Below are 26,231 nucleotides of genomic sequence, written 5' to 3'. Positions count from 1 at the left end.
TAATCGTAGGAAGAGCCTATATATATGCAATGGCTGCTTCCATTATGAGTGCGTTGAAATGCGTATTCTTCTTACTTATCTTGACTGCCACTCTTGCTGCCAGACGAGACTCCATCGCTGACTTCATCCCAAAAGCCCCGGCATCCACGACGGCGACTCCGGTCACTCACATCATTCCAGCGCTTCGTTCTGCGCTTGTCAAAGGTGAGTCACAGTACCGGCAGAGCTGGGCAGCGCTACTTTGAAATGTAGCGGCCGCTACCGCTACATGCTCTAAATGTAGCGGGCGCTACCGCCACCGCTACAATCGCTTAAATGTACGGGCGCTACCGCTACCTTTACTGAAAATGTAGCGGCCGCTACACGTAGCGCGCTACTGCCCACCTCTGAGTACCGGCCTCTACAGCTTCACACTTAAGCTTCAGAGGCATGATGTGCGCGACATAAATCCCATTTTATGTAAAGAGAGGACTCATTATTTTTATTTTCTTTCAAATTTACTAAAAAAATATAAATAATGTAAACAAGAAACCACCACCCTCCCATCACCTCCACGGATAAATAATCCAGGGACCAGACGGATCCCCCCAAACCCCACACACCATTTAAACAAGTTCTGCGTCTTTTTTTAAGCTCCTACCGTCCTTTACATTTCTCCTTCATTTCTTTGGCCACCCTGTACCACCTGTTGTTCTTATCAATTCTTTTTTATCGGCCCGGCAACAGTAAAAAATCATTTAAAATCTGTTTTTGCTTTATTTCGGCGGTAAGGTTTGCTTGCTTCTGTAGAATATTTAGTTTGTAATTATGTTTTTATGTCATAGAGTGCTTACTGAATTATTATTACTCTATTAATTACCAATTTACTTGTTGATTGCCTATCAATAACAAGTTTCATGTCCTAACTAGCGCACTATTTCAATTACTTGTGAGTAAAGATAAATTGATGAAATTTGTTTATCCGTAGACACAGTGTAATCGAGTACCTTATAGTTATTTTCCATTCTTTTTACACTGAAAAATTTACCAGGGATTGCCAAAGATTGTTTTCGATGTAAGTCCGAGGCCAAACGAGTGATTTATCAGTTGTTAAAATGCCAAACAATAGAAGAGACAGGTAAGCTTACTCGTGCCTCACTGCCGTGCTATCGCCACTGCATGAAAACATATGGCGCGTTGACGGATGTACGGATAAGACTGCCAGGAGACTGCATGCAGTGCTCATTAAGCATCTGTGTCTCATTGTTTTTTGCTTCGAGACGCTTTAATTTTATTATGAAAATTTTGTCGGGTTTCAACTTTTATTTTTAATGCTGGAAATAGCGAGACAAGATGATACTTCGCGGATGTAATAAAAGCTTTATATATGTTCCGAAATTTACATCTTTTCAGTGGATATTTACCGAGACATATCAAGACTAATCACGTGATCACAAATGTGGTAATAAGATGAGGTCTGGTAGATAGTACTGAGGGAAAATCTAAGATAATGTCTCGGTACATATTTGAATTAATTAAGTAGTATCCGTGGTTATGATAAACGTGCAGCAATAAAACCTGAATGGTTTATTGAGAGTAGAAGAAGGTTACGCTGACCAAGACTTGTACAGACATTGGTAGTTAGAACTATGACATGTCATTAAATCAATATATATCAGTGTATAATAAAGGACTTGAAACTATATGTTCAAAGTAAACATCAACTAGGGCATTAACCGAATAGGAAATATACGGCCAATTTCCGTTCAAGTCTTAATGTTGTTGTAAGATCGATGCACATTTTTTATGGCTTGCTACTCCTTATTCGTAGACACAATTTTATCGCCAGATTACAGAGATTTTTAAGTAAAAGAAATTAGATTCAAGTTAAGTTTTAATTTAAGCTTAACTCTAGCGGTTGTTCACGCGATAGAGACCAAAGAAAAATGACTCTTGAGACAACGCGGAATGGCCAATTGTTAGGTTCTAGTGATAAGCGACAAAGCGCCGCGTTTCCTCGAAATTCTACTCTCAGTAAGCGCCTATGCAGTGAAGTATAATCGTCGAAGCCTTTCATATCGAATTTGGAGCTTGTTACCGGATTAAAATTTAATTTAGGAATTTCATCAATTGGAGTTAGGTTTTTATCACAGATGTCGGTGCTGGGGGCTCCATATTTTTGGACAAACGCAGTTTTTGGTGGATCATCTGAATTGAAAAGCAGCAAGTCTTTGTGTTAACTGACATGAATTGTCGACCAACATCAAACATGAGCCCTGAAACTGTGTAAGATTCTGTTGGACAGATTATACAAAATTCAGGCAGATTGATGCATATAGAGCATAAAACTCATAGTCAGAGAGTACAGAATGAACGCGACCAAGATCCTATCCTAGGGATTTTGTTTGTATAAATTTAGTACCAAAAATTTCGCCCATCCAATCGTCCAACGTTTTTTAAACAACTTTTTTTTCACCCCGATAAATAGCTGGTCTGTACCGGCTTATGTTATTTTGACTGAGATTCTCGACAGTGATCAGGCAGAAAGGTGCTCCTGATACATCAAGTCTAACACACAATTAAATGAAAATTTCACGTCTTTCACCTCAATAAAATATTCATAATGGGCAGTGCACTCATATTTTCATGAGTTTAATGTTATTAAAGAGAACACTTTATTGACAAAATGACTTTTTAAGAGCACGTAATAAATGGATTCTGGGAAAAGCATTGGATATGGCTGATGCTCATATAGCAATTACTCCCTCAAACAAACGCGGTGCGGCGACCGTTCATGTTCATGTTTCAAAATAATGTTCCGGTGTGACAAGCATATTGTAACTAGAATAAATCTCCATTCATAATGGTGTTTACTCGCATAAGAATCCCTCGGAAAGTTTAGAAGAGGATTGAAGCTACCATGCACGTTTGCTGCCTAGCGCATCATCAAACGGGGGTATTATACGTAAAGGCTATTCCACTATGTATCCACAATACCTGTCGTGGCGGAATATTGTCAAGATAATCTGAATCCAACCTTGATCTAAAATTTACAATTGATGATGGAAGCATGAGTAATTGCGATACGGCGTTAATTCTGCCAATTAAAATCTAATCATATTTTTTACATTATTGTTACCAAATTCATTTTAAACTAGCGTTTTAGCCCGACATTTCCGGGGTTCAACATTTATATAATCTTTGCAATTTGAGAATCCCGTTACTAAAAATCATGGTATCACCAATTTGAGAATTTCGAATCTCATCCCCCATCCAGTTGATAATTTTGCAATTAAAGCACTGCAATTGACCCGTTCAGACCAACATTCGGTACGGAACTCCAGTCTAAGTCAACTTTTCAAATAATTGGAAACTTGTACTTCATATTATTTAAACTTAGCAACAGAAATATCACGTTTTAATTTTTTAAAGCAAACTATCCTCGACGTGAAAAATAAATTTCCAGGCAATATCTCACGCTATAAAAATCGTGTATACACGCCCAATCAGCCTCCTACTTATTTCCAAGTTTCAAAGATGCTCAAACGTTGAGAATATATATGTGACATTATAGGTTTGAATGCTTCTTTAAAATGTTCAACTTATGTCTATATACAGGGTGGGGCAGAACCGATTGAGAAGTTTTGAGGCAAAATAAAAGAGAGGAGGTACATAAAGAAAAAAGTTTATTTTCCTCGAGGTTAGCAGAACATACCATTTAGAATACTTATGTTCTGGAAACAATATAAGGAAGATGGTGGCCACCTTGTCAGGTCGCCTTAATTGTACGCCTTGTCAGGTCGTAAAATAGTAACCCAGCTTAAAAACTAAAAACCTGTTTAAATGACTGATTTTCTACCGCACCTAATATAAACTCTCTAGCCACTGAAATAACTACATAGTAATTTGCCAGTGAAATCGAAGCTCAGTGTTGTTTGCCTTACATGAATCGCTCACATCATCTGAAAACGGCTTGGGAAAATTTCACAATGAGCGCCACAGCGTCTTCCTGCAGGTTTTGTTGTATTTTTTAGTTTAGTGTATACACGGTTTAGTTGTATATGAATAAAATTATTGTACCTACAGGATAAATATTGAACATGAATCACTGCTGCGCTTCCTATGCTAGTAAGCATAGGAAACGTTGTTTACGTGAAAAATGTACCCAACACAACTCGGTATCTGAATTGCGAGTAAGTACATAATAGATAATCGGTAAAACTAAAATTTTCGAGTTGTTTTCTTTTTTCAGTGTGCGGCCAAGTGGCCTCCAACGCTAACGCTGGAACTCAACGATTTCCTTGGTTGGTGAGTGCATGGGTAGTCATTATAGTTCGATTTTAAGTCATTTATAGTTCTCTTCTAAGTCCTCAATATCTCAAGTGAACTACACTCTTCTATGTATGACTTGCACTCTTCTGCACTGGTTTCGAATATACAGTTATAGAACATATATACTTCCAATATACCAATCCTTCAAAAATTCATTAACTGCTAAAATGACCATCGTACATTCGCCGCGGACTGCCCATACCATAAACAAGTCATTCTCTTTAAGAATCAATCAACAGGAAACAATTCAGCAAAAGCCGTCCAATAATGCATAGATTTTACAAAACAGGCCATACACCAAACAATTACCCCACAAAATATGTTTGAATTTATGGACGAAAATCATGATTATTTATAATTTCCTGTGGCAGGCGGTGCTGGGCCGAGGCACTCGTTACGGCACCCAGTGGGTGTGCCATGCAGTGCTGCTCAGCAGAGACTGGCTGCTGACCGCTGCCCACTGCCTCAAAAATGAGTATGTACAGCTAGCGTGGTACTGACTAAACGAACACAAACTTTTCCATAAATACTATTTTTTCTTTATTCTATTTGATATTACCATAATATGACAAAATTTTCATTTTATTTTAACGAGTATCACTGACAAACGAGTTGATAACACAGAGATTGATGCAGAGAGTTAGGGTTTCCAACTCACAAGTTTTGAAAACTCTGTTCGAAACCGGCCTGGTGGCTGGATGGTCGCCAACAGGCCTGAATGACCTGATCGAAAAAATCTGATCACTCTATGTTATTATTTATTATTATATAATATGCGTTCTTATATCGCCTGCGATTAAATTAAGCTATGTTTTAGTTGTGTTTTGCGCTCCATGGCTTCCGTTATGAATTTAACATATGCTGTACATTAATATCATATATGCAAATTTTAGGAACTTTTTATTCTCTCTTTTCTTGGAATGATGAACTGCCTCGTGATTACACAAATTAATAGTCACTCACAAATGAAAAATTTATAGCCGTTAAAATTCGACGCAAATATTTAGCAATCAGTGGTTAACGCGTTACCACGAAAAGATGAAAATATTGTGACAAATTTTTGCCACGAGCTCAGGCAAAACTCCAAAACTGAATCAAAGCTTCATGCATGCACGTATTTGCAGCAAAAGTTTGGATGATCATTATTCATTTCTGAGCAACCATCACGTTGTGTATTTCCAGACATGTGCAGCATTCATGACATTATTTGACTCCACTTCTGATACTGACATTGTTAAATTCAAACGCTCGGTTGATCAGTCGCCTGTCTGGCGACTCGAATCATTTACCAGGAATTATTGATTGCATTTTTAAGTTATGAAGAAGTGATCACTTAATTTTAAATAAAAAATCTGGAATGCGTTAATCCATACGATGACATGAAATTTTTTGTTTAGTCAATATTTAAAAAGAATCTAACATCCGAGAAACGTCCGTCCCTCCAGCCAGCACTTTCGTGATTATTTTGTACCAGCGACGGCCACACTAATCACACCATATGTACTACCGGGCACACTCTAGGCATATGTCACCCACGGTCCAGTCCAATATTCATTAATGCATTTCCATAGAAGCATTCACACCATGGGCAGGGCATAGGCTTTGCAAGGCTGGTGCAAATTCATCTACAGGAATGCATTAAAAAAATATTGGAGTGGACCGTGCATGACTGTCTTTACTTGTACTATATATACAAGGACTCGAAAATGTGAATAGGCAACATATACCTTAGCTTAACACCGTCAAAAACTGTCTTGGAAAATAAAGCGCAATCGCGGAAAGAAAAGGAAGTTATGAGCACCGGCATCCTGCAGTCGCCCAATCAAATGCGGAAATGGACTCATCAAGAGTGTACAGATGGTGGTCGGAGGTACAGTTGTACACATAAAAAACTGCAGACCAAACGTGGAGTAGAGAATCATTATCGATTACAATACAACCTAGGTATTGTTTTGAAGCTTGTACTCTTTAATCGAAAATTTGTTCAGTGCATGTCCATCAGAATGTTTTACAAAACCATGCCTTGTACCGATCCGTAGAGATCTTCTATGCATGTTTTTGTGTCCAAAAGAAGCTTCCGAGCTTGTCTCATTAATTTTGATTAAGCAAGAAGCAAATCAGCTGGTATTGTAATAGTTTCCACACTTGATGACTAGCTACATCCCATCGGTACTTCATCGTGAATGTCGCATGATATTATAAAGTTATCACATATGAAGAACTAGCATCGTGACCCAACGTTGCTCTGGATAGAGAATCCCCGAGACTAGAGAATCCCGTTCTCCGAAATCGCGCTACCTTCCAGTTCCGTTATCCCTAATTCAATTAAACAATTTCCAAGCAATACTTTTGCTTGCCGTTTTTTGCATAGAATGGAAATTTCTATTTCGAAATTTCAATTAAATAAACACTTAAAAAGCAGAAAATTCGACTTCATTTTTTAATTTAACCCCTCTTCTCCCACCGCCGTCTCGTAATTAATGTCGCATGACTTCACCACTGAAAACCAAATAGACTATACGTATATTTACAATTCAATGCTGCGCCAAACTTCAAACAAAGTAAAAAAATTCGCAGAAATGAACTTGATGAAAAACTCCTTGATGAAAACTAAAACAGTTGTGAATAAATGAATGGTCGAGAAAACAATTTTTCCCGGACAGAGTGTTTTTTTGCAACCGTACATCGGTTGCAAACAGAGCGTTTGCACAGACAAATTTCGTTTGTTTTTTAAACAAAGAATGATCAGTGCACTACTTGCGAATCAAACTTGCACCTGGAATAGAGAGAAGCATGAAAGAAAATAAAATGATGAGATATCGTTGTCAATAATAAGTTATGCTCTATTGTTAATAACTATTCTCATAGAATAGCAAACTAAAAATTCATTCGCTGCTATAGGATGATATCAATTATTGTTCATGGTCAATACTATGCATGAATGTTCTGCAGGAATGCTGATGTCGTGAGACTGGGTGGTTTTGACAGCAATAATGACTACGTGTTCGACACTTACATCACTCACCCTCTGTTTGGAATAAACAGCACCTTCGCCAACGGCTTGAGTCCCGATCTTGCCCTTATTAAACTCAAGAACAGCGCGCTTCTGTCGGTGAGTATAGATGTTAATAGCAAGTAATACAATAAAAATAGTTATCCATTCAAAAAGGACTCAATCTTCGGTACAATGATTGATCTGGGAAATATTATTCTTAAAAAAACTGTCGATATCTGTCCTGAAAAAATGTAATCATTGTGTAAAATTTCACACAGATATTTAAGAAATTTTTCAATTTGAAAAACATGCCCAGTGCTCCTCTGTTTCTGCTTGATTCTACTCAGGGCTATATACATACATGAACAATGCAACAAGCGTCAATGTATTACCATGACAATCCTGCAAGAGCCGTAAAAGTCCTGCACTAAGTACTCAGAACTATCTTCTTTTCGGAAAATGAGAAAAAATAATTCTGAAGATAAGTCGCATCGGGAGGGACTTTCTATAGATAAAATCGATTCAAAATACCTCATAAGATTCAACTCACTACGAGAACTATTAACTCTTGAAGCAGTTATTGACAGCTGTTTTTCACCAGCTCTACTTCTGATGTCAGTAGTTTGCGAGGGTACTAATAGCATTAAACTTATTCATCTAATGCATGAAACCTAGTAAATTACACTATTAAAATTTGACTGAATAATATTTGACGCTTGATTCATAAGTGCGCAAAAATGACAAATGACAGCCATTCACTCTCGTCGTTATTCTCACATATTGGACCTATTTTTGTACAACTAGCAACGTAAATAATTTATGCCGCATACTTTTATGTACGTTTTACTTCAATTTAATAACAATAGAACTATACCGTATTCATACTTACTAAATAACAATGAAATTCACAGGCTATTCATCCTCCGCACACCCAGAATTAAAATAATATTTTACGTTGTTTGTAAGGAGAGCGTGCGGCCTTTGGGTCTGCCTGACGATGCCGTGGTGGGTTCCCTGCTCGGCAAGCGCCTCACCAAAGCCATGTATGGTAGTAACGGAAGTAAGCATTCAAGCTCTTCTGCGAACACAATTAAAATCTGAGTTTAATAATACTAATAATAATAATTACATAATAATAATAATAATTATATAATCTGAATAATATAATAATGCGCAATTATCTTTTTTAAATTTAATTTTTATTGTACTCTCCAAATATTTTATATAAAAAATCTAAGGTATAGAAAATTTATAATTCCCAAGGAAGATATTATTTCCACGCTGGGATGATGATTTCCATAGCGATGCAACATGTCACCATAGCGCATATGATAACGCAGTGCATGCATATGAATTGTGTTGATTTCCGTGCGTACGTATTTAAGGACTGGCGTAAGATACTTGATACTCTTGCAATAATATGAATCTATATTTGATTATATGTTTTGTTTGGGAGTTGCATGGTAATCCAAAACTCAATGATGCTACCATGTAATATATAGCATGTTTCCTATTCTAGTCATAAACTTTTTCACGAAACAATGTTTCACAAGTTCTAGCCTCAAATAAACACCAAAATTAAAGTGACGTCTGGTGAATTTACACTCAAGTACATTCAAATGGCTAATTATATGTTTCGCTTCTTTCCACGGCTTAAGCTACCTGAATAAAGATGAAAAACGCTTTTCTCGATATGATTTTTCGTTTTAAATGAAATTCATTTGATAAATCGTTCATTAAACCAAGATTCTAAATTATACTACATGTGGTAGTACGTAGGACGCTGCTTCCATCTGAGGATATATATGTAAGGATAACACCAGCTTAGGCTCGTATCATTTTTTCAACATGCCATCTCAACGCTAACAGCTCTGCGCCTTACCTATTAATATAGACATTTCTGCGCAGAATTGAAGCTTCAACACGGACAGGTAACTGTGTCACCTCTGACTCAGTGCAGCTACTTTCACGACTCATCTCCTGCAGACGGCAAGGGTTTCTCTGATGATCAGGTTGCCTGCTTAGGCGACCCAGTTGGAGGTCTCGACAGTTGTATGGTAAGCCCTCTTATGCAGCTATTCACTTTTCCACGGAAGGAAATGATTTACAAAATACAACACTACAACATAGAATATCCATTTGGTAATCTTATTGTGCTTTTACAATTCATAATGCAGCGAAAAAACGACGAACGAGAGTGGTGACTGATCGACATGCTATGCGACCTGATGCGTGATTTGATTAATATAAAACCGATTTTAGTGGTGTGCAGTTACAAAGGTTCGGTAATGAACTGTGAGGTACTTACGATATATTCTTTGGCAACTTTTGTGCTGAAAAGCTATTTACTTTTGAAATCAGAAACTCTGAAAAAACAAGAATTGCCACTTTTGACAACTGTTTTGTGATGTTCTTTTACAGCACAATTAGACAGGAATATCATCAACACATTTGAGGTTTAAAACTATTTTTGTTTATAAGGCGTATTAACAATTGTGAAAATTAAATAATTACCACTCTTTTATCTGATATAAGACCTGTGCCTCCTAGAATGTACTAGTAATTTTATACGGAATACTAGTCTTACGCAATCATAATTTTGTGTCAGTCATGACCCCAACGTGATGTGATGTTCCTAAATGGATGAATGAAATGAATTAGACATGGAATCTGCAAAATATCACTAGAAGGTTCGGTATTCTGTATGAAAATTATAATCAATTAATATCATTTTTGCAGAAAATTGATTTGCATGTAAGATGGAAAAAAACATATTTCTTTTCCCACAATGAAGCAATAATTTTTTTAATTAAGTATATGTTTAGCTAATACTGATTGCTATACGTAAATATCGCTAGCTGAATTTCTATAGTATTCATGATTCTACTATTTCCATAGAATATATTTTTTCTATGTATAGTTATTTATTCTAAAGACTGAGCCAAAATATATATATAAGCAGGCCAGTTTTTTTAGTGCTCCGATAACTGACATGCTGACAATACCTAAGAATTGATTTTTTGAAAAAGTAATTGAATATTGAAAAAAGCGGACCAGTACTCACTGCAGTGAGTGTCAGAGAACGCATTTTCTCGTGCGACCGTTCGTGAAGTCACGGATGGGCGGACGGACATGACGAGCACAATATTGCGCCTTTTTTCCATAAATGAGAAAATGCGCTATAAATTAAAACGAGAAAACGCAAAGATGGTTTTTGATAAGGAAGGCTTTCGACAAAATTTGTTGTTATATTTTAGTGATATATTTTCCATCATGAGAGCATATAACATTTGTATAATTTCATTTTTATTTAGATGAATAGATTGCACTTAGTTTAAGCACATATCGAGAAGATTTGAATAAGCAATTGCCTTCAGTTTTATATTTTGTAATGGCGGGAGAGAACTAGCGACAATAAAGGATTGAAGTTAAACTTTCATCACTTGCGTGCAATTTTGATTTTGCTCTGATTATAATTATATCCTTGTAGTTATTCTACGGATGCAAATATCTTTCTAAGCCATAATTTGAACTGTAAATTGAGAAAACGTTACGTGCACACATTCTTTCTGAAAATTCGTTCGAATTACAAAGATGCGAAAATGAGAAATTGATTGTTGAGACATTGAGTTATAATGCATCCGAGTGTGTGAAACTTAATTGTGCAAGACGAATGCACTTTGTTGCCTTCCAACAAAGCTATTACAAATATCTCAACGAGCAAAGGTTTTGGTTGCAGTTGGGGAAACATCATGTCGGCAAACTGCAAGCTCTTTGCTGCGAACACATGTACAGAGTGCTGGTCATTTTTGACAAAACTGTACACCACAAGTACTAGAAACAAAGATTTTAGAATGCTACTGAATGCTGGGCAGCGCAAGTTGGCTATACTGTTGAAATGACGTAAAAATAACGGGTTGAAGACATAAGCTACTAAGCTTTATTATACTGAGGCGAAATATGTGGTATATAGTATACACTGTTCTAAAAAACGCCGCAATATACGGTCTGACCGCTATTTTAGTGGCCCGCCATATAAAGTGAAATTAAAGGATGTCGCTGTTCGTTTCTGCGGGATAACAGTTGAATACCGAACCATACTGGGAAAAGGCGGCGACATTTAATTTCATGGAGAGGCCGGCAACTGTAACGCTGGTCAGACCGTTTTCTCAACGTTATTTCAAACAATGTATTGTCATCAGATTTTTCAATTCATAGAATTATGAAGGCAGAGTTTGTTTTTTATAGACTTTATGAGAGCTTCGCGATTTATCGTTTGAAGCCTCGCGTTTGAATTATCGAACATCGCTGTGTCCCTTTTGTATGTAATTTACGTAATAATCATATCAAAAGCACAAAGTGAAGTTATTGAATACCAACTATGCTTTATGATCCCTTAGTCGTTTTCTCGCACCAAACTGAACAATTTGTATATTTTTTCCTTTTAAAACCAAGAAGTTGTTATGCATACTGTATTCAATAGCTTAATTTTATCAAAATTCATTGCATATATGTAAAACCTTCAAACTGATTTGTCATCGAAACGTTAACACCCCTAAGTTACACTCACCTAAGCAGTGCTACTGCAACAAGTGAAACATTTACAAAGAAAATGTTTGCCGTGGATATACTATAAAATTGAAAATCCTGATTTAAACTCACATCAAAGTAACATGTGAATTTATATACATTTATGATATGAGCTACACATCAATTGAAACATAATAACTTTATGTATGACATGAAAGATGATGAACACATAGGAACTGGATCGGTGGTCACTTGCCATTCTAATGTAAAATACGCGACAAACATTCAATGAAAACGTTTTTCTTGATGTTTCCATTGTTTTTTGGAACAGTGTTGCTGTGGACGGTCTGGTATATTATGAGCTTGGTCTTGAAAGGAAATTTTATCGCATTGTACTGTCAAGACTGATGGTTTTACGAATATAATCTTTTGCTGATTGACTGGTTCATTCGGGCGCATGACCGACATCGTATACCAGTAAAATGGATAGGTGTCTATCTAATACTCCGTAGTAGGAATTCAATCACTAGGAGAAATTTCTTAACTGACATTTGCATTATAAGTTTACGGTCTGTCAGACGTAAAAGTAATAGTTTATGATAATAATTTAAACTTACATATGTCAGGGTGCTTCAGGGTCACCAGTTACCTTCCAGTCAACATCGGGCAACCACGTTCTGGCTGGCATCGTCACCAACGGCCCAACATGCAGCTTAACAATGTTTGCTGAAGGCGCCGTACCACTCAGCACGCCCATTAACCTTAACTGGATAAGAGACACCATATCTGCACAAGGTAAATAATTTATGTAATTGTCAAAACAAATATTTTCTTTGGGGTCTTGTGCTTTCGTTTCTGTGTAGTGGTATGGATGCCTTCCTGTTTACTTCGTGTTTTGGTGGCTGCAAAGTACAGTCAGTTTTGCGTGGCAAATAAATTCATGTGGCAAATAAATTCCTTGCAGGGGAGACTGTTGCTGGTGAGTGAGAGGCAAGTCTTTCGGATGAATCCTGTTCGGTACACCTAACTACCATACAATACAAAATCATACAACTCAGCCCTGAGCGTCCTGTATGGCTCAAATGAGCGTCCTGTATGGCTCAACCCCTAAAACGTCCTGTAGAAAAAACTGAGAGAAGGAAGAATAGGTATCACAATAGGTATCAGAATTACAAAAGTCCGCCACTCTGCTCGGGTATCAAAAGGCGTTGGGTTAATATTAGGACCATTTTGACCATTATAAATTTTCGAGTGTTGTCTGAAGGGTTTCATATGACAACTTGCGTGTAATGAAGAATCATACGTTCAGTTTCAACTATTGCTAATTAAACGCCACAACTGTGCGAAAAATGAGACAATATAAGATAAAATTTATCACCTGGCTCCATGGACAGCAGAGCAGGCCAACGCTTGGTAGCGAAAGAGTTATGCTCCATAACTGCAAGGATATAATTTGTACAGTCGGATTACCATGTGTGCTTGTTATCTACTATATAGTATGTGGGTTGTTTCGAGAAACTTAAAGCTAGACCCTGTATATAAATACTGTGAAGAATAAACCATAACCCTTTCATCACTCATCCGGCAAGACATCCAAATACAGTCTGATTATCACTATGTGCTTGTTATCTGCTATGTAGTATGTGAGTTGTTTCGAGGAACTTTAAAGCTAGAACCTGTATATAAATACTGTGAAAAATAAACCATAACCCTTTCATTACACATTCGGCAAGACATCCAAAGCCCTGCCGAGTTTTCTCGCCTCGGATACCCTTATTCAGCATCTAAAACCCTCATTCTATATTGTGATACGCATCTACCTTCGTCACTAAACGTCTTTTCCATTTATCCTTCATCATTTAGGCCAATCTGTGTCAACTCTTGTTTTTTCATTCTTTCCTAGTGACACCTCGCCACAATCATGATAAACTTAGATACACACAGATCAGTTTTTGTCTGATGTGGTGCGAATAACAACGATTAATAATGAGCAGGGGGAGGCTGTGGCGTGAAGGTGCGACGCGCAACCGACAATAGCTGGCCATGGCTGGTAAGATCCTAAAGTTGACAATTCATCAATTAAAACATCAATATTATTGATCATTTCCATAAGTTTTTTATTTGTTGTCCTAACCATTCTTATTTGGCGCATTTATACTCGTATTCATGTAAATCGATAATGAGTCGTTGTATAATCGTAAACATATATACATTTATATGCGTATTTACTACCTGGTTAAAATTAAGCCCTTTGATCTCTGATAAAATTACCTTCGTTAACGATATTCGTACCTAATGGCTTGCAACAGTGTACTTCCGTCCTGCTCTCACACAGCACCAGCGGCCCAAAATACGTAGCTAATCGCCAGCTCTGAAGCGTCTTTAGCAGTGCACAGCGGCTCTTTAGCCTGACCGTTTTTAAACAATTTAAATTTATTTTTCTTTCTCTCGTCGAGATTACCAATACTTCATTCTTACAATGAAAGGTTATATAGTCATTAGTTCAAATCAAAACTAAGAATCAGTTGCAGCAGTTTTTAAACAGTTCAATTTGAATTGACAAAGGCCTTTAAAAAAAATTGACAAAGTTATGATGGTTCTATTCTATTAAATTCTTGATGCTTTTCTTTCCTATTTAATTTAATTTCGGACAATGTACTTCTTGTGATGATCTATCAAGAAAGAAAACCTCATCCCTTCAGGTTTTACGTTATGTTAACTTCTTATAATGTCATGTTGATTAAGCCTTAGCGGTTTAAGTGAGGCAAGTTATTGGTTCTCGATATGGCAGCACGAATTAACAAGAAGACAAGAAGGAAAAGAACAAACAACACATGAATATCTCAACACTTCCTATATTATAAAAATCAGGGCACTTAAGGGGAGCGTCTAGGGTAAAATTTTGGATTTCGGCTTTTCCGGTTTTTAGTCTCATCTTAAAGCTGACATTCTGATCTATCCAACGGTACCAAAACCATCTCTGTACGTTGATTTATGCGTTCACGACAGATCATGAAAGGGAGGGGGGTGGGGTAGTTCTTTAACAAATAGAATGGGAGGAAATTCGCAGCGAGCACTTTAAATAGAGTGTCTGCTTGAAGTGCACCTTAGTTACCCGCCTGGCGTCGTATGAGGAGGTGTGCATGCAGTCGCTCCCACCATCCTTGACTGGAATCAAGCTGCAGTAACGTTTAGTTTTGTATCCTTGCTACATTGAGTGCCTATTTCGATGCGCGCGGGACTTTGACGGGCTCTACTGAAAAGTTAACTTATTGTCACTGCAAACCTATCTCCTCCTAGAGTTTTTAAGCTACAACAATGAGACATACACCATTCGATTAACGTAACACGGGCGTTTTTCTAATTTCGTTATAGTTTGGATTTTATTCCGCAAAAGGGGGGGTGGCGGGGGGGAAAATCGAAAAATTTTCGAAAAATTTACGAAAAATGCCCCCACACCCACAAAAATGAGAAATCCTAAAAACCCTCGTGTTGCGTTTTAGATATAGTATTTACGCATCGAATGATATGTGTCTCAATGTTGTAGCTTGAAAATCCTAGGAGGAGATAGATTTCTACGGTACCCCCTTTTTTGGCCGTTTTCTAAGAATTTCACGTTTTCTTTCATTTTTTTCGAAAAATTTACACGAACAAAAATGTCTTAGAATTCTATTTTACATATGTGTACCAAGTTTCAGAGTGATCCGTTTGTAAATAGCCGAGATAAATTTTACCCTAGACGCTCCCCTTAATTACATGGCTGGAACACGGTGATAATGATGAGGACACGGATAAAACCTAATAATTAGACACAAATTTCAAACACATTTAAGAGCACTGCCTAGCACAATTGCTGAAACCAATACATCACCGGGAGTTGTGGAGGAGGGCAATCCACGGAAATCTGACTGTGAAGCTTCGGTACGAGGCTTGGGAAATTAATACTCATGATGTTTGTTCTCTGGTATTCACTCGCGTAGTGTCCTCGGAGCTCATATAGTTCGATTGCGATATCTTCTTCGTAGATACTCGACGTTGTTCTTTGCTTCGTTAAAAATCTATGGTGATAGGTAACTCGTAGATCTCGGCTTCGGTGAAAAAATCTGTCAGCAGGTAATTCGTAGAACTCGGCTTCGGTGAAAATCGCTGTCGGCAGGTAATTCGTAGAACTCGACTCGCGTTGTAGCTTCCGGGCCGTTAATTCTGGTTGTTCATCTCAAATCGTCGCGGTTGTCTTTAAACACTCTGCTCCTCACACTTACGCCGGGCTTCTATTGCCGGCTAACTCGGTAGACAACCGTCCAAGACTTCGCTCCGTGCTCGACTGACTCCCGCAGTGCGCTGTGCTGCTTAAATACCTCGCAACCCGCAACGCCGTATTGCTTGGTTTTTACCCTAAACGACCCACAGTTTTTTTACCTATACCTTTCTATTCATACCACACCAATCTCCTTCAAATTATGCCCTAAAATGTTGCCCTCATTCCTTTATTATTTGTAATTATTCGTGAATTATTCTCTTTTATCAATTTTTCTAATTAAACCGAATTCATGTAATACTGTTTTCATTCTAAATTCATGCATATACGAATTACTCCACTACTTGAAGTTACAATTTAACCGTAGGTTAATAATGTGTTATTAAGATGCATATATTATGTTCGAAACAAATAGCCTAATGAATTTGAAATATTGGCTGTGTAATGTATGAAGTTACGCGCGTGAAAGGTGGGAAGAACACGGCAGCACGGAACAGGCTTTATTGGAACCAACATAATGAACATGAAACAGGAACGAAGGCGTACGGAGCACGACTTCTAAAACGTGCTTCTTCTTAGCCGCTAGTTATCAAGAATACAGGAAACGTTATATGCTACAGGCTGCACATGGTAATGTTTTAAAGTCGTCATTATAAGCACAACAAAATTAATAATATTCGTTGCATGCAGTTTAGGATGAAATTCTTTTGGTGAAATATAGTATCTGGATGGTAGTTTTCTTTCTGGTTCTTTTGGGTTCAGTTTATAGGTTCACGAATCCCAGTCTCGCAAAATCTCAGAACGACGTTCAATAATTTCCTACATTTTAATGGTACCAAGGTTTGAGGTTTTTCGATTATTTCAGCCTGTAATTAAGAAATTTCTAATCTATTTATTCTATTTGTCTCAACGCTAATCGTGAATGAACAATTCAAGATGTATTTGGTTTTAGAATTTAAATTTATTAAAAATTCGTATTTCACTGATATTGCTCGTAAGATTTAAAAGTAAATTTATTATGGCTGAAGATTGATATAGATTTATTTGATTCAATTTTTAAATCGTTTCCAGGCAGGGCTGTACACGCAGAGGCACAGAGGTGGAGTGAGCACCCTCAGCCTGTTCTGCAATGGAGTGCTGATGAACCGGCGCTGGGTTTTGACAGCAGCTCATTGTATTGAAACGTGAGTGCGCAATGTGACGAGTGACCAATGAAACGTGAATCTATTTTTTAAGAAAAAATAGATTCACATAAGTATTTTACATAACGGAAATAGTACTAATAACATACGACACAATCAATTTGACCTAAAAATCGGAAAAGACTCATGTATTTCATGGGAATATTAGTAGATAATGAACTGCGGAGAACCCTCTATTGATGTCAGTATCCATGTCTCAAACCTTTTGCTCCAGACACAAAAAGATAAACAGATATTTGGGGTTTTCCAGCGGGTGTATACGTATCGCCTACTGCTGATAACACAGTAGTGTTTAACAAAATTTACTGATATATGTTAATTTATATCAGTATATTAAGTATGGGAGAATTCTAAGAAGTCTGCTGGAGCACACGATGTTTGCGGAGGCTGTGTTATTAATGTTGGGGGTTAGCGAAAAATTTTTACTCCGTACGAATTTGGTACTCCGTTAGTGTACAAAAATTAAGCTGATATACCGTACATGTCAAAGTTTGATGCGGATCGAGGCGTTTCTATAACTATCAAAAAATGACGAGCTTTATTCCTATCATTCAAAACACCGAAACGTAATGGTCAGAGCTCAGGAAAAAGCTACAGATCCCAAGAATCCCAGAAGACCACCAGGTTATTTAAAGCGTTTATAATTCTGCACCACCAAGATGATTTTTTTCTCATCGATACTGAAAAATTGTATTAACAAGAGCAGAGACTGCCAACTTCGGAATCAAGCAAGGAATTTTCTAAAATGTTTTTATTGAGACCCAGAGCTGCCAGAAAGGGCTTTAAATATAACGTCACAATCTATCTTAGATAAAATACTTGAAAACTAAACTGATCATGCCACCGTCTCTGAAGACGGGAGTTTAAAACTCAAGGGAGTTTTAACTGAAGAATAGTATTAACATTAGATGAAAGCAACTCACAATTTTTGTGACGCAATAGAGAGGGGATGGTAATTCCTGCTAAAGGTTGGCCTAACCTATGGTGTAATAGATTTTGCATTTACACCTGATTTATCAAATATTTCGTCCTCTGTCCGTAGGTTGTGATATGTGAATGTCAATATTACATGTAGACTCATAAACCACATTGAATTTATGGGAAAATCCCGATGTGTTCCAGTGATTTTCTTTTGTGACAATAGATATTTTTTAATATCGCTATCCCCGCAAAATAATATACAGATTGAATGTAAATATCGTTAAGATAAATGTATTTAAAAGATTCAAATCATCCACATCCGAGCTAGCTATATACACCAAGCTAGCTAAGATTTTCGTAGAAGCCCAGAATACCTATAATGCCAACCTACAGAAAATTATTCCAAGAAATATCTGAGGCAATCCAATCAATTTAATGCAGACACATAATTTTCTTCAACAAAAAAAATTTTTTTTTGTGCCTAAGTAGCGAGCATTAAGATTGTCTTCGTTCTATTGTGCATGGCTCATTCAGTTTTGTTAGAGTGAATCCTACAGTAGCCTAAACTACCTTCATTAACGCATCCTTATGAATATTCATCTCGCATTCATATGAGCTTCGTCTGAAAAAAAAATCGCGAACTTCAGAACCATCTATATTAATTTGCCGACTAAAACGTTCGAAACTATCGCGACATTCTCATGAGAATGGCTATACTATCATAAACCTTAATACCCAAGCACCCAGATGTTGATCGAAATCTTACCATGCTCCAAATTTCCGAGGAAATTTGCCCATATAAACAATAATTGTTTATCAGAATTAAATTTAATTACAATAATGCAAATAAATAAAATTCCAAATTTGATTGAAATCAAGCCATATTTTAAAATTAAAAAAAAATTATTTGCAATCGCTGATTAAGAATATCACTTGGAAGCAAATCTATTTCATATTTGTTCTCGTATGTTTCTGAGCACATCATCTGTAGATTGTTGAAGTGAATTCCGTCCTTAGTGACATTTTATTACAGAGAGAACCGAAAATGCGTGGCTCGTTCAATCACTGCCGTCTGCAATAAATGCTTTCAATAGCCAATGCAACCCCTCTACTCTGTAATTTCATGATTATTATTAAAAAAGTTCATTCTTATGCCTTACGAACTTGTGTTTAACTACAAAGAAATTTCAAATAGCTGGCTCTTCAAATGAAATGAGCGCTCTTCATTACAACAAAACAGCACGTTTTGTATCCGTCCAAATGAGCCTTTTGGATTTCAGTTTCGAGAGCACTGTTAATTCAAACTTTTTATGATTGCATTATGAGTAGGATACTTAGCGATGGAAGAAATTTAAAACAGGCATCCTTGTTTATATTGGTAGCGAACTCGCTACGCTGGGACTCATCAAAACATATCCATTCCAGGTACGTCTCTGAGGGAGTAATTCGCTTTGGAGGCTCTCTTGGCAGTACAGTAAATTCAATAGAGTCTGTTGAGATTCATCCTGAATACGACTCAACTGCAGCTCGTACGCTTGGTATGGCTTTGTTGCGTCTTGGGGCAGATGTCCCATTCACGGTGAGTCATGTCGTCCAAGAGGGTTTCCACTAACCCAGTAGTTTTCCATGGAATATCTATTATTGTTTCAGAATTTAAATTTCTATCCAAGCCTCAATATTGATCAATATATATTCTGCAAGCGATGGAAATTCCTCGAACAATTTCTTGCACATTTCAATATAACAATTTTTTTCAGAGCGAAGTGGCCCCCATCTGCTGGCCCAAGCCGTGGGAGGAGCCGCTCCCAGATGCCAGCGTGTATACGAGAACTGCGATAAGACTGGATATTTCTAGTGGGTAGTGTGAAAATGGAGTTAGAATTATGAGGCCAGGAAGTACAATAAACAAACATTTTTATGATTTTTATCAGGTGTACTTGTCAAAAATTAAATTATTACAACTTTTTGCTTTGTCGGTTTTAATCTTGGTATCTTGGTACTTGTTTGGGACATAGCAGTCCCAGGCCACGATGGATCGCCGCCTCTGATTATCGTTCATCCGCCCTCATTTGGGCCACCTGATGTACGATGCTGTTGCTTGCTTCTCGCCGCTGGTAGTGTTGCAGGGGAGGTCGATCTGGGATTGTGCCCAGGAAAACGTCCTGTCTCTTGAAGGTCTCCAGGGTGAACTCCCCCTCTCTTAGATCCTTTGGTAGAACGTTGAACAGCCTTGACCCTGCCACGGTAAGTGATCCTCCCCACAAGGACTGAAATCTGACTGCGGATCCGTTACGTAATGGGGGATCTTGCACAGTCTCCCCCTTCTCTCATTGTGATATGTCTCAATCCTGAAGGTCTCGCTCTCGAAGTTTGGCACCATTCCGGTTATCAGTTTCCATGTGTACAGAATGACATACCTCTCCCGTCTCCTCTGCAGTGAGTACAGACCCAGGCGCCTCAACCTCTCCCAGTAGTTCAACTCTTCCATCTCTCTGATCCTGGAAGTGAAGGTTCGCTGGACACCTTCCAGTTGCCGCACTGCGCCGAGTGTGAACGGGGCCCAGAGCTGGCAGCAGTATTCGAGAACTTGTATTACAAGGGCTCTAAAGAGTATGATCATCGGTTCCGCTTCTCTTGTTCTGAACGTCCGCCAGATCCACCCCATCTGTCGCCTACCTCTTGCGGTTATTGCCGTTACGTGATCACCAAAATTGACCTAAAATGTATTGAACAGCATGGAGGTCACCTACAAGATGTAATATTCAAGAATTAAACTTGTAAGTAAACCCAACGAAACTTTAAATGTAGCTCTTTGTAAAAAAGAAAGAATTAAAACGCTATCTTTAATACTTTTTACTTTGTGATTTTTTTAAAAGAGTAAGTTCCCACGCCGCACCCTGTACTAGGTCATTAATATGCAATCTTCAAGTTACTAGGAATCCATTATTAGGTGATGGACTTTAAATTTAAATCAATCAATCTCTAAGTCATTAACTTTTTATTGCGAGACATTAATTCTCCTGGTATTTATCATCATACATTGTAGCTTCATTGAAAGAAGTGAACATACTTGTACGTATATCCAATACTAAGTCATAATTAAATTAACTTCCGAGTGATACTAATGCCACATATAGCACACACTTCCATTACTACCAGTTCCCATCTCAAGTACCATTTGTAAGACGTGGGAATGCTAGCGGCGCGGTATTGATTCCCTTAAGGTCTATGACTCGTGCCAAACGTTTGGTTATACCAAACGCCCTATGGTTCGGCTAAGGCGTGTAAGTCAGAGACCAGACTGCGCTAGCGTCTTGCAATTATGTTAGTCAGAGACCAGACTGCGCTAGCGTCTTGCAATTATGTTTCGTATTCGGGAATGAAACACAGTAGGAGTTCTCATTTACTGGAATTCTGGAACTAGGTCTGGAGACCAGGTTACGCGCTGTATTTCAGATTTGTAAATGATTATGACTACAGGAGTTACTTACTATTGCAATTTCTTAGTTCAGTGCTAATAATATGCATATGTAGCTAAATCATATTTAACAGAATATCAACTGCAGTTGCTAATTGATAATGATGCTTAAGGCAATAACATGATAATAATGTTGAGTTAGAGTTGATGCGTAACTCTGCTAGAATTCACTAGGCTAGCAACGTTCCTAGAAAATGAGTTGCGGGGGTAACTGGAGGAATGATATAAACATGGTCGCTACACATTCAGTAGATATATTTCGGTAGGTGATAACTGATAAGAACTACTCCGTTGAAGACTTCAGTGGTCTATCCGTAACTAACAGGGCGAGCAGAAAAGCAGCCGAGACTTACTACATCGAACAGGTCTAAACAACATCAATTATATCTGACTAAGCAATGAGTTTACATTGGTTAATTTTGACATTTGTTTCCTGGTTACCTTGAAACGTAAAATTTGACTTGATGTAATGAATGGTCTCTAAGCAATATATACATATGTAAGATGGCCTCAAACTAATGCAATATTAGATTTGACTAGAGGTTGTATTCAAGTTTAAATGGAACATATCAAATGTTTCCCGAGAAAAAGACCGGAAAATTGGATGGTTGAAAACCTTAGTTGTTTATAAGCAAAGTCGCAAATAAGCAACAATCATTTGTCATAGCTTGATAATTTGGTATATAGATCTGAGTTAAAGATGGAACACAATATCCTGCAGTCGTGGTTACTCTTGTATTAATGCTGCTAATGTTGGAAGTACAGCACAATTTTTGTGACGCAATGGAAAGAATGTGATAATTCTTACTAAAGGTTCCTAACTTATGGTGTAATAGATTTTGTATTGGTCCAATGCTCGTAGGTGCTAATAAATGAAAGTTGATAATATTACATGAAGGCTCATAAACCGCATTCAATTTATGAGAAACTCCCGACGCAAGCCAAGTATCAGGAAACTTATGATAACAACATTTCGTACATAGAAAGATGTTACAGAAACTTGAATGCTTTGATAGCAACGTTGGATCCCCTGTGAGAAACCTGCTTCTTTAGTTATGTACAAAATAAGCTTATATAGTTCATGAGACGTAGTAAACATTGAAAACTGTTAGACGCTATCTGATTAAATTTTGAATGCATATGTCATAAAAAAGAGTGCAATGTTCAATTTTTATTCTGTCGTTGTTTTCCAGGACGTGAGATCATGCAGGTCAGGAAAGTCAAGTCAGTGCCCAAGTCAGCCTGCAAAGCCAGATTGGGCCCATCATGGGACACATATTCGAATGAAACATTCGTGTGTGTAACCGAAGCAGAAGGCCCAGTTGATGCTTGCAGTGTGAGTATAAAACATTGCGTTAAATTAATATAGCGTAATTATACAAGTATATTCAGGTTAATGAATGTCTGAATTTTAGTAGATTTTGGGAAAATTCTACAACGTTACTTCACTGCCCGATAATTTTACGCATGAGCTGTGAATCTGCTGTGTAATTCTATTCTAGTAGCTTTTTACGCATGAGTTGTGTAATAAAATTCTATCAGGTATTTGTATGTGCTCGTGAGTGAACCTAATATCGTGCTCTTGTGATAATTGCCTGTAAATCAGTTCATACAAAATTTGGATTTGAATAAATTTGACCGATAAATTTCACCACACCCAAAGTCTCCTTTTGAATCTTTATATTGTTTACTGTTGAATCATAAGTACTGTCATTGTGCACAAAGAAACAAGGCTATTTCTTTAAAAATTTTCGATACTAACTAATAGACTTTGAACCCGAGAACTTGCTGATAAGGTATTATCTTAAATTTCGTTAGTAGCAGGTTAGACCTAAATTGCTCGGTCTTCATAATTCCTGCAATTTTGGAATCCTGCAATCTCTAATCCGGTCATGGCCGTTGTCCCTAATCTCATAATAATAAACTTCAAGTAATATAATCAAGTAAAGACCACTTCAAACCCACATTTCAAAGTACACATGAAACTTTTTCGAATCTTTGAAATTAAATTTAAATTGCAATTGCAGACCGAATTTCGATTTCTCATCCAATCTTCATATTTTCCCTCAACCTTTTCCTATTCTCGTAATAAGAATAAAATTTCAGGCTCCCACAATATCTCGAAACAGTTAGTATTTGGATCCGCGCCCAAGCAGACCCTGCATTTACGAGGTTCCTAACTTCAAACACACACAGACCCACATACACACACAGACCCACATACTCTCACAGACCCACATGCACACACACAGGCCCACATATACAAACAGACCCACATACACACACAGGCCCACATATACAAACAGACCCACATACAAACAAATTTTAACAAAATATATGTAAAATACCTGACATCGTTCTGCTGTAGGCATTTTGGTATACATAGGGTTGCTATTTGCCTGGAAATATTCATGCACTAACTGGAGTACTGTTTGCAGTATCATTCAAATTATTGTATTTATAACCAATTTATAACAATATATCTTATATGTATTTGTTAACGTCTATTGGTTTGCGAGTTGGTTGGTTTGCAGCTCGTTGCTGGACATATATGGAGACAATTTGAGCACATTATAGTTATGAAACGATTTATTTGATGACGCGGCTCGGGATGAAGAGATTCGTGATGACGAGAAACTGGATGACGGATTTTGGGATGCAGAATGATAGAATTTGGAATATAAGGAATCGGGATTTTCAAATTGCAATGATTTCTTCAGAAAAACTTGGTTAAACGGCTTGTTTCCAATTAAAAGACTCACTAACAATAGATGAGAATTCATTCATCCAATATAGATATTTTTTCTATAGTTTCTTGGTCATCTTTTGTCAAAGGCATCATACACTGGACAACATCAAACTTTTTCGTTTTTTAGTCAAATCAAAGTTTTCTTTAGCTTGAGGAATCCAGTTAATTATTTTCGAAAACACTCATTGCCTTATAACTTAATCGAAATACAGACTTCTTTATTCGTCTTGTGGAAACCTTAGATTTCCACCTTAGTTTATTGCCACCGTAAACTTCTCTCACACTATTGCAGTTGTTTCTTCACTTCTTCGTCCAAAGGCTTTCGAATACATATGTTATTTTGATGGCTGGCGATCTCGACTGGCGAGCAAAAAAAAATCCCGAAAATTTAGAACCTTTTCTTAAAATTGGCTTAACAAAGCACGGGTGCTTTAATAAGAGGCAACCTTGCATTGGGTATAGTGTTATTATAGTATGTATTATATAGTATATAGTATAAAGTATATATAGTATAGTATTATAGTAGAGTAGCTGGAACACGCGATGCTATGTAGATTTGCTTTTATTCTAATAGCATACATGCCTTGTCAATACGCGCTCGAATGAACAATTATTGATATTGACAGATCCAGGCTTCAAGCAAACTCACAAAAGCATGACAACATTCTCCAAAATAAATTATAGTCTAAGGCTCTAAGCCTTTGCAATTAGAAAATATGAAATCTCTGTTTATGACGTTTTCTGGTCTTGAAAAAATATTCAAGCTCATCTTATTTTTCCAGGGGTCATCAGGAGCTCCATTAGTAACCAGGAACTCTGCAGGTCGATATGAGCTCTTCTCCATCGTTACTTCTGGCACTTCTTCACGTGATACTAATGAGTCGCACGAAATATCCGTACCTCTCGGTGTACCTGAACACGTCGAGTGGCTTGCGAAAACTTTGTACGGATCCTAGGTTATTTTTTTCTGAATAACTAATTGCTTATATATTCGACTCGAACTCGTGAACTACATAAGTCATCAAATTTTCCATCAGACTGTCGAGGGAGTACATTTATAATCAGTTTTATACTCACCGCAAAGCTGTAAGTGAATGGTAGTAAGTAAAACTGCATCTTTCGTGTGCTTGTTTTTCCATGCATGAAACTGCAATTATTGTCACTTTTCCAAAGTTATATCAAGAGCCAGAAAGTATTGACCTGATGGGCAAGGTTCAATCTTATTTAGTGAAAATGTGAAATTAAAACACCGGGATACACTATAAGTAATTATTGGTAAACAGGTAATGCAGTATATAGAGATCAAAAAGCCAGGGATAGTAATTACTACTCGCCAGATTGACTTCGGACATCAGGCGTCTCATTCTATTCATTATAATTATACTCTAAGATTAGATAATCTGTAATTGAGGCGTATTATTCACTAGACGTGGGAGAGATTGATGGAAAAGTACCTGAGTCAGCATTGACATCCTTGGATAGGTCGTTTGGGGTCTGCCACTTATTTGATTATTTTCCACTTTCCCCGTTGGTGCTTGGCAATCACCACAACAGAGTGCAGCTTACCATTCATAAACTTCAGCGAAAACTAAACTATTGTTAGATAGGAAACACGTGTACAGACGAAAGTTACAAATATTTTTTGTCATTGGCGAGCTCGCAGCGAACGCTTCAGCTCATTCATATATAATTAGAGCACTCCCAATGAACAGTTTATCGTGAATTATTTCTATTGTATTCTATACATGATTTCTTCGTTTCTTCAATAAAACAATTCTTATACACAA

At 37.3% G+C, this 26,231-nt stretch overlaps 1 protein-coding gene across 1 annotated transcript; it reads left to right on the top strand.

The window, feature by feature from the left end:
* Window positions 1-26,231, top strand: LOC108676685 (transmembrane protease serine 9). The gene is made up of 13 exons (XM_018164807.2): window positions 1-204; window positions 4,232-4,287; window positions 4,683-4,786; window positions 7,264-7,423; window positions 8,273-8,366; window positions 9,215-9,363; window positions 12,463-12,631; window positions 13,831-13,886; window positions 17,166-17,278; window positions 19,643-19,796; window positions 19,975-20,071; window positions 22,889-23,031; window positions 25,227-26,231. The coding sequence occupies exons 1-13, from the start codon at window positions 30-32 to the stop codon at window positions 25,398-25,400; spliced, it is 1,644 nt and encodes a 547-aa protein (XP_018020296.1). The 5' UTR covers window positions 1-29; the 3' UTR covers window positions 25,401-26,231.

Source organism: Hyalella azteca, unplaced genomic scaffold (genome assembly GCF_000764305.2).
Source record: "Hyalella azteca isolate HAZT.00-mixed unplaced genomic scaffold, Hazt_2.0.2 contig10646, whole genome shotgun sequence".
Classification (NCBI taxonomy): Eukaryota; Metazoa; Arthropoda; class Malacostraca; order Amphipoda; family Hyalellidae; genus Hyalella; species Hyalella azteca.
Note: the sequence above shows the minus strand (reverse complement) of the source record. Positions and strands in the feature narration are given on the sequence as shown.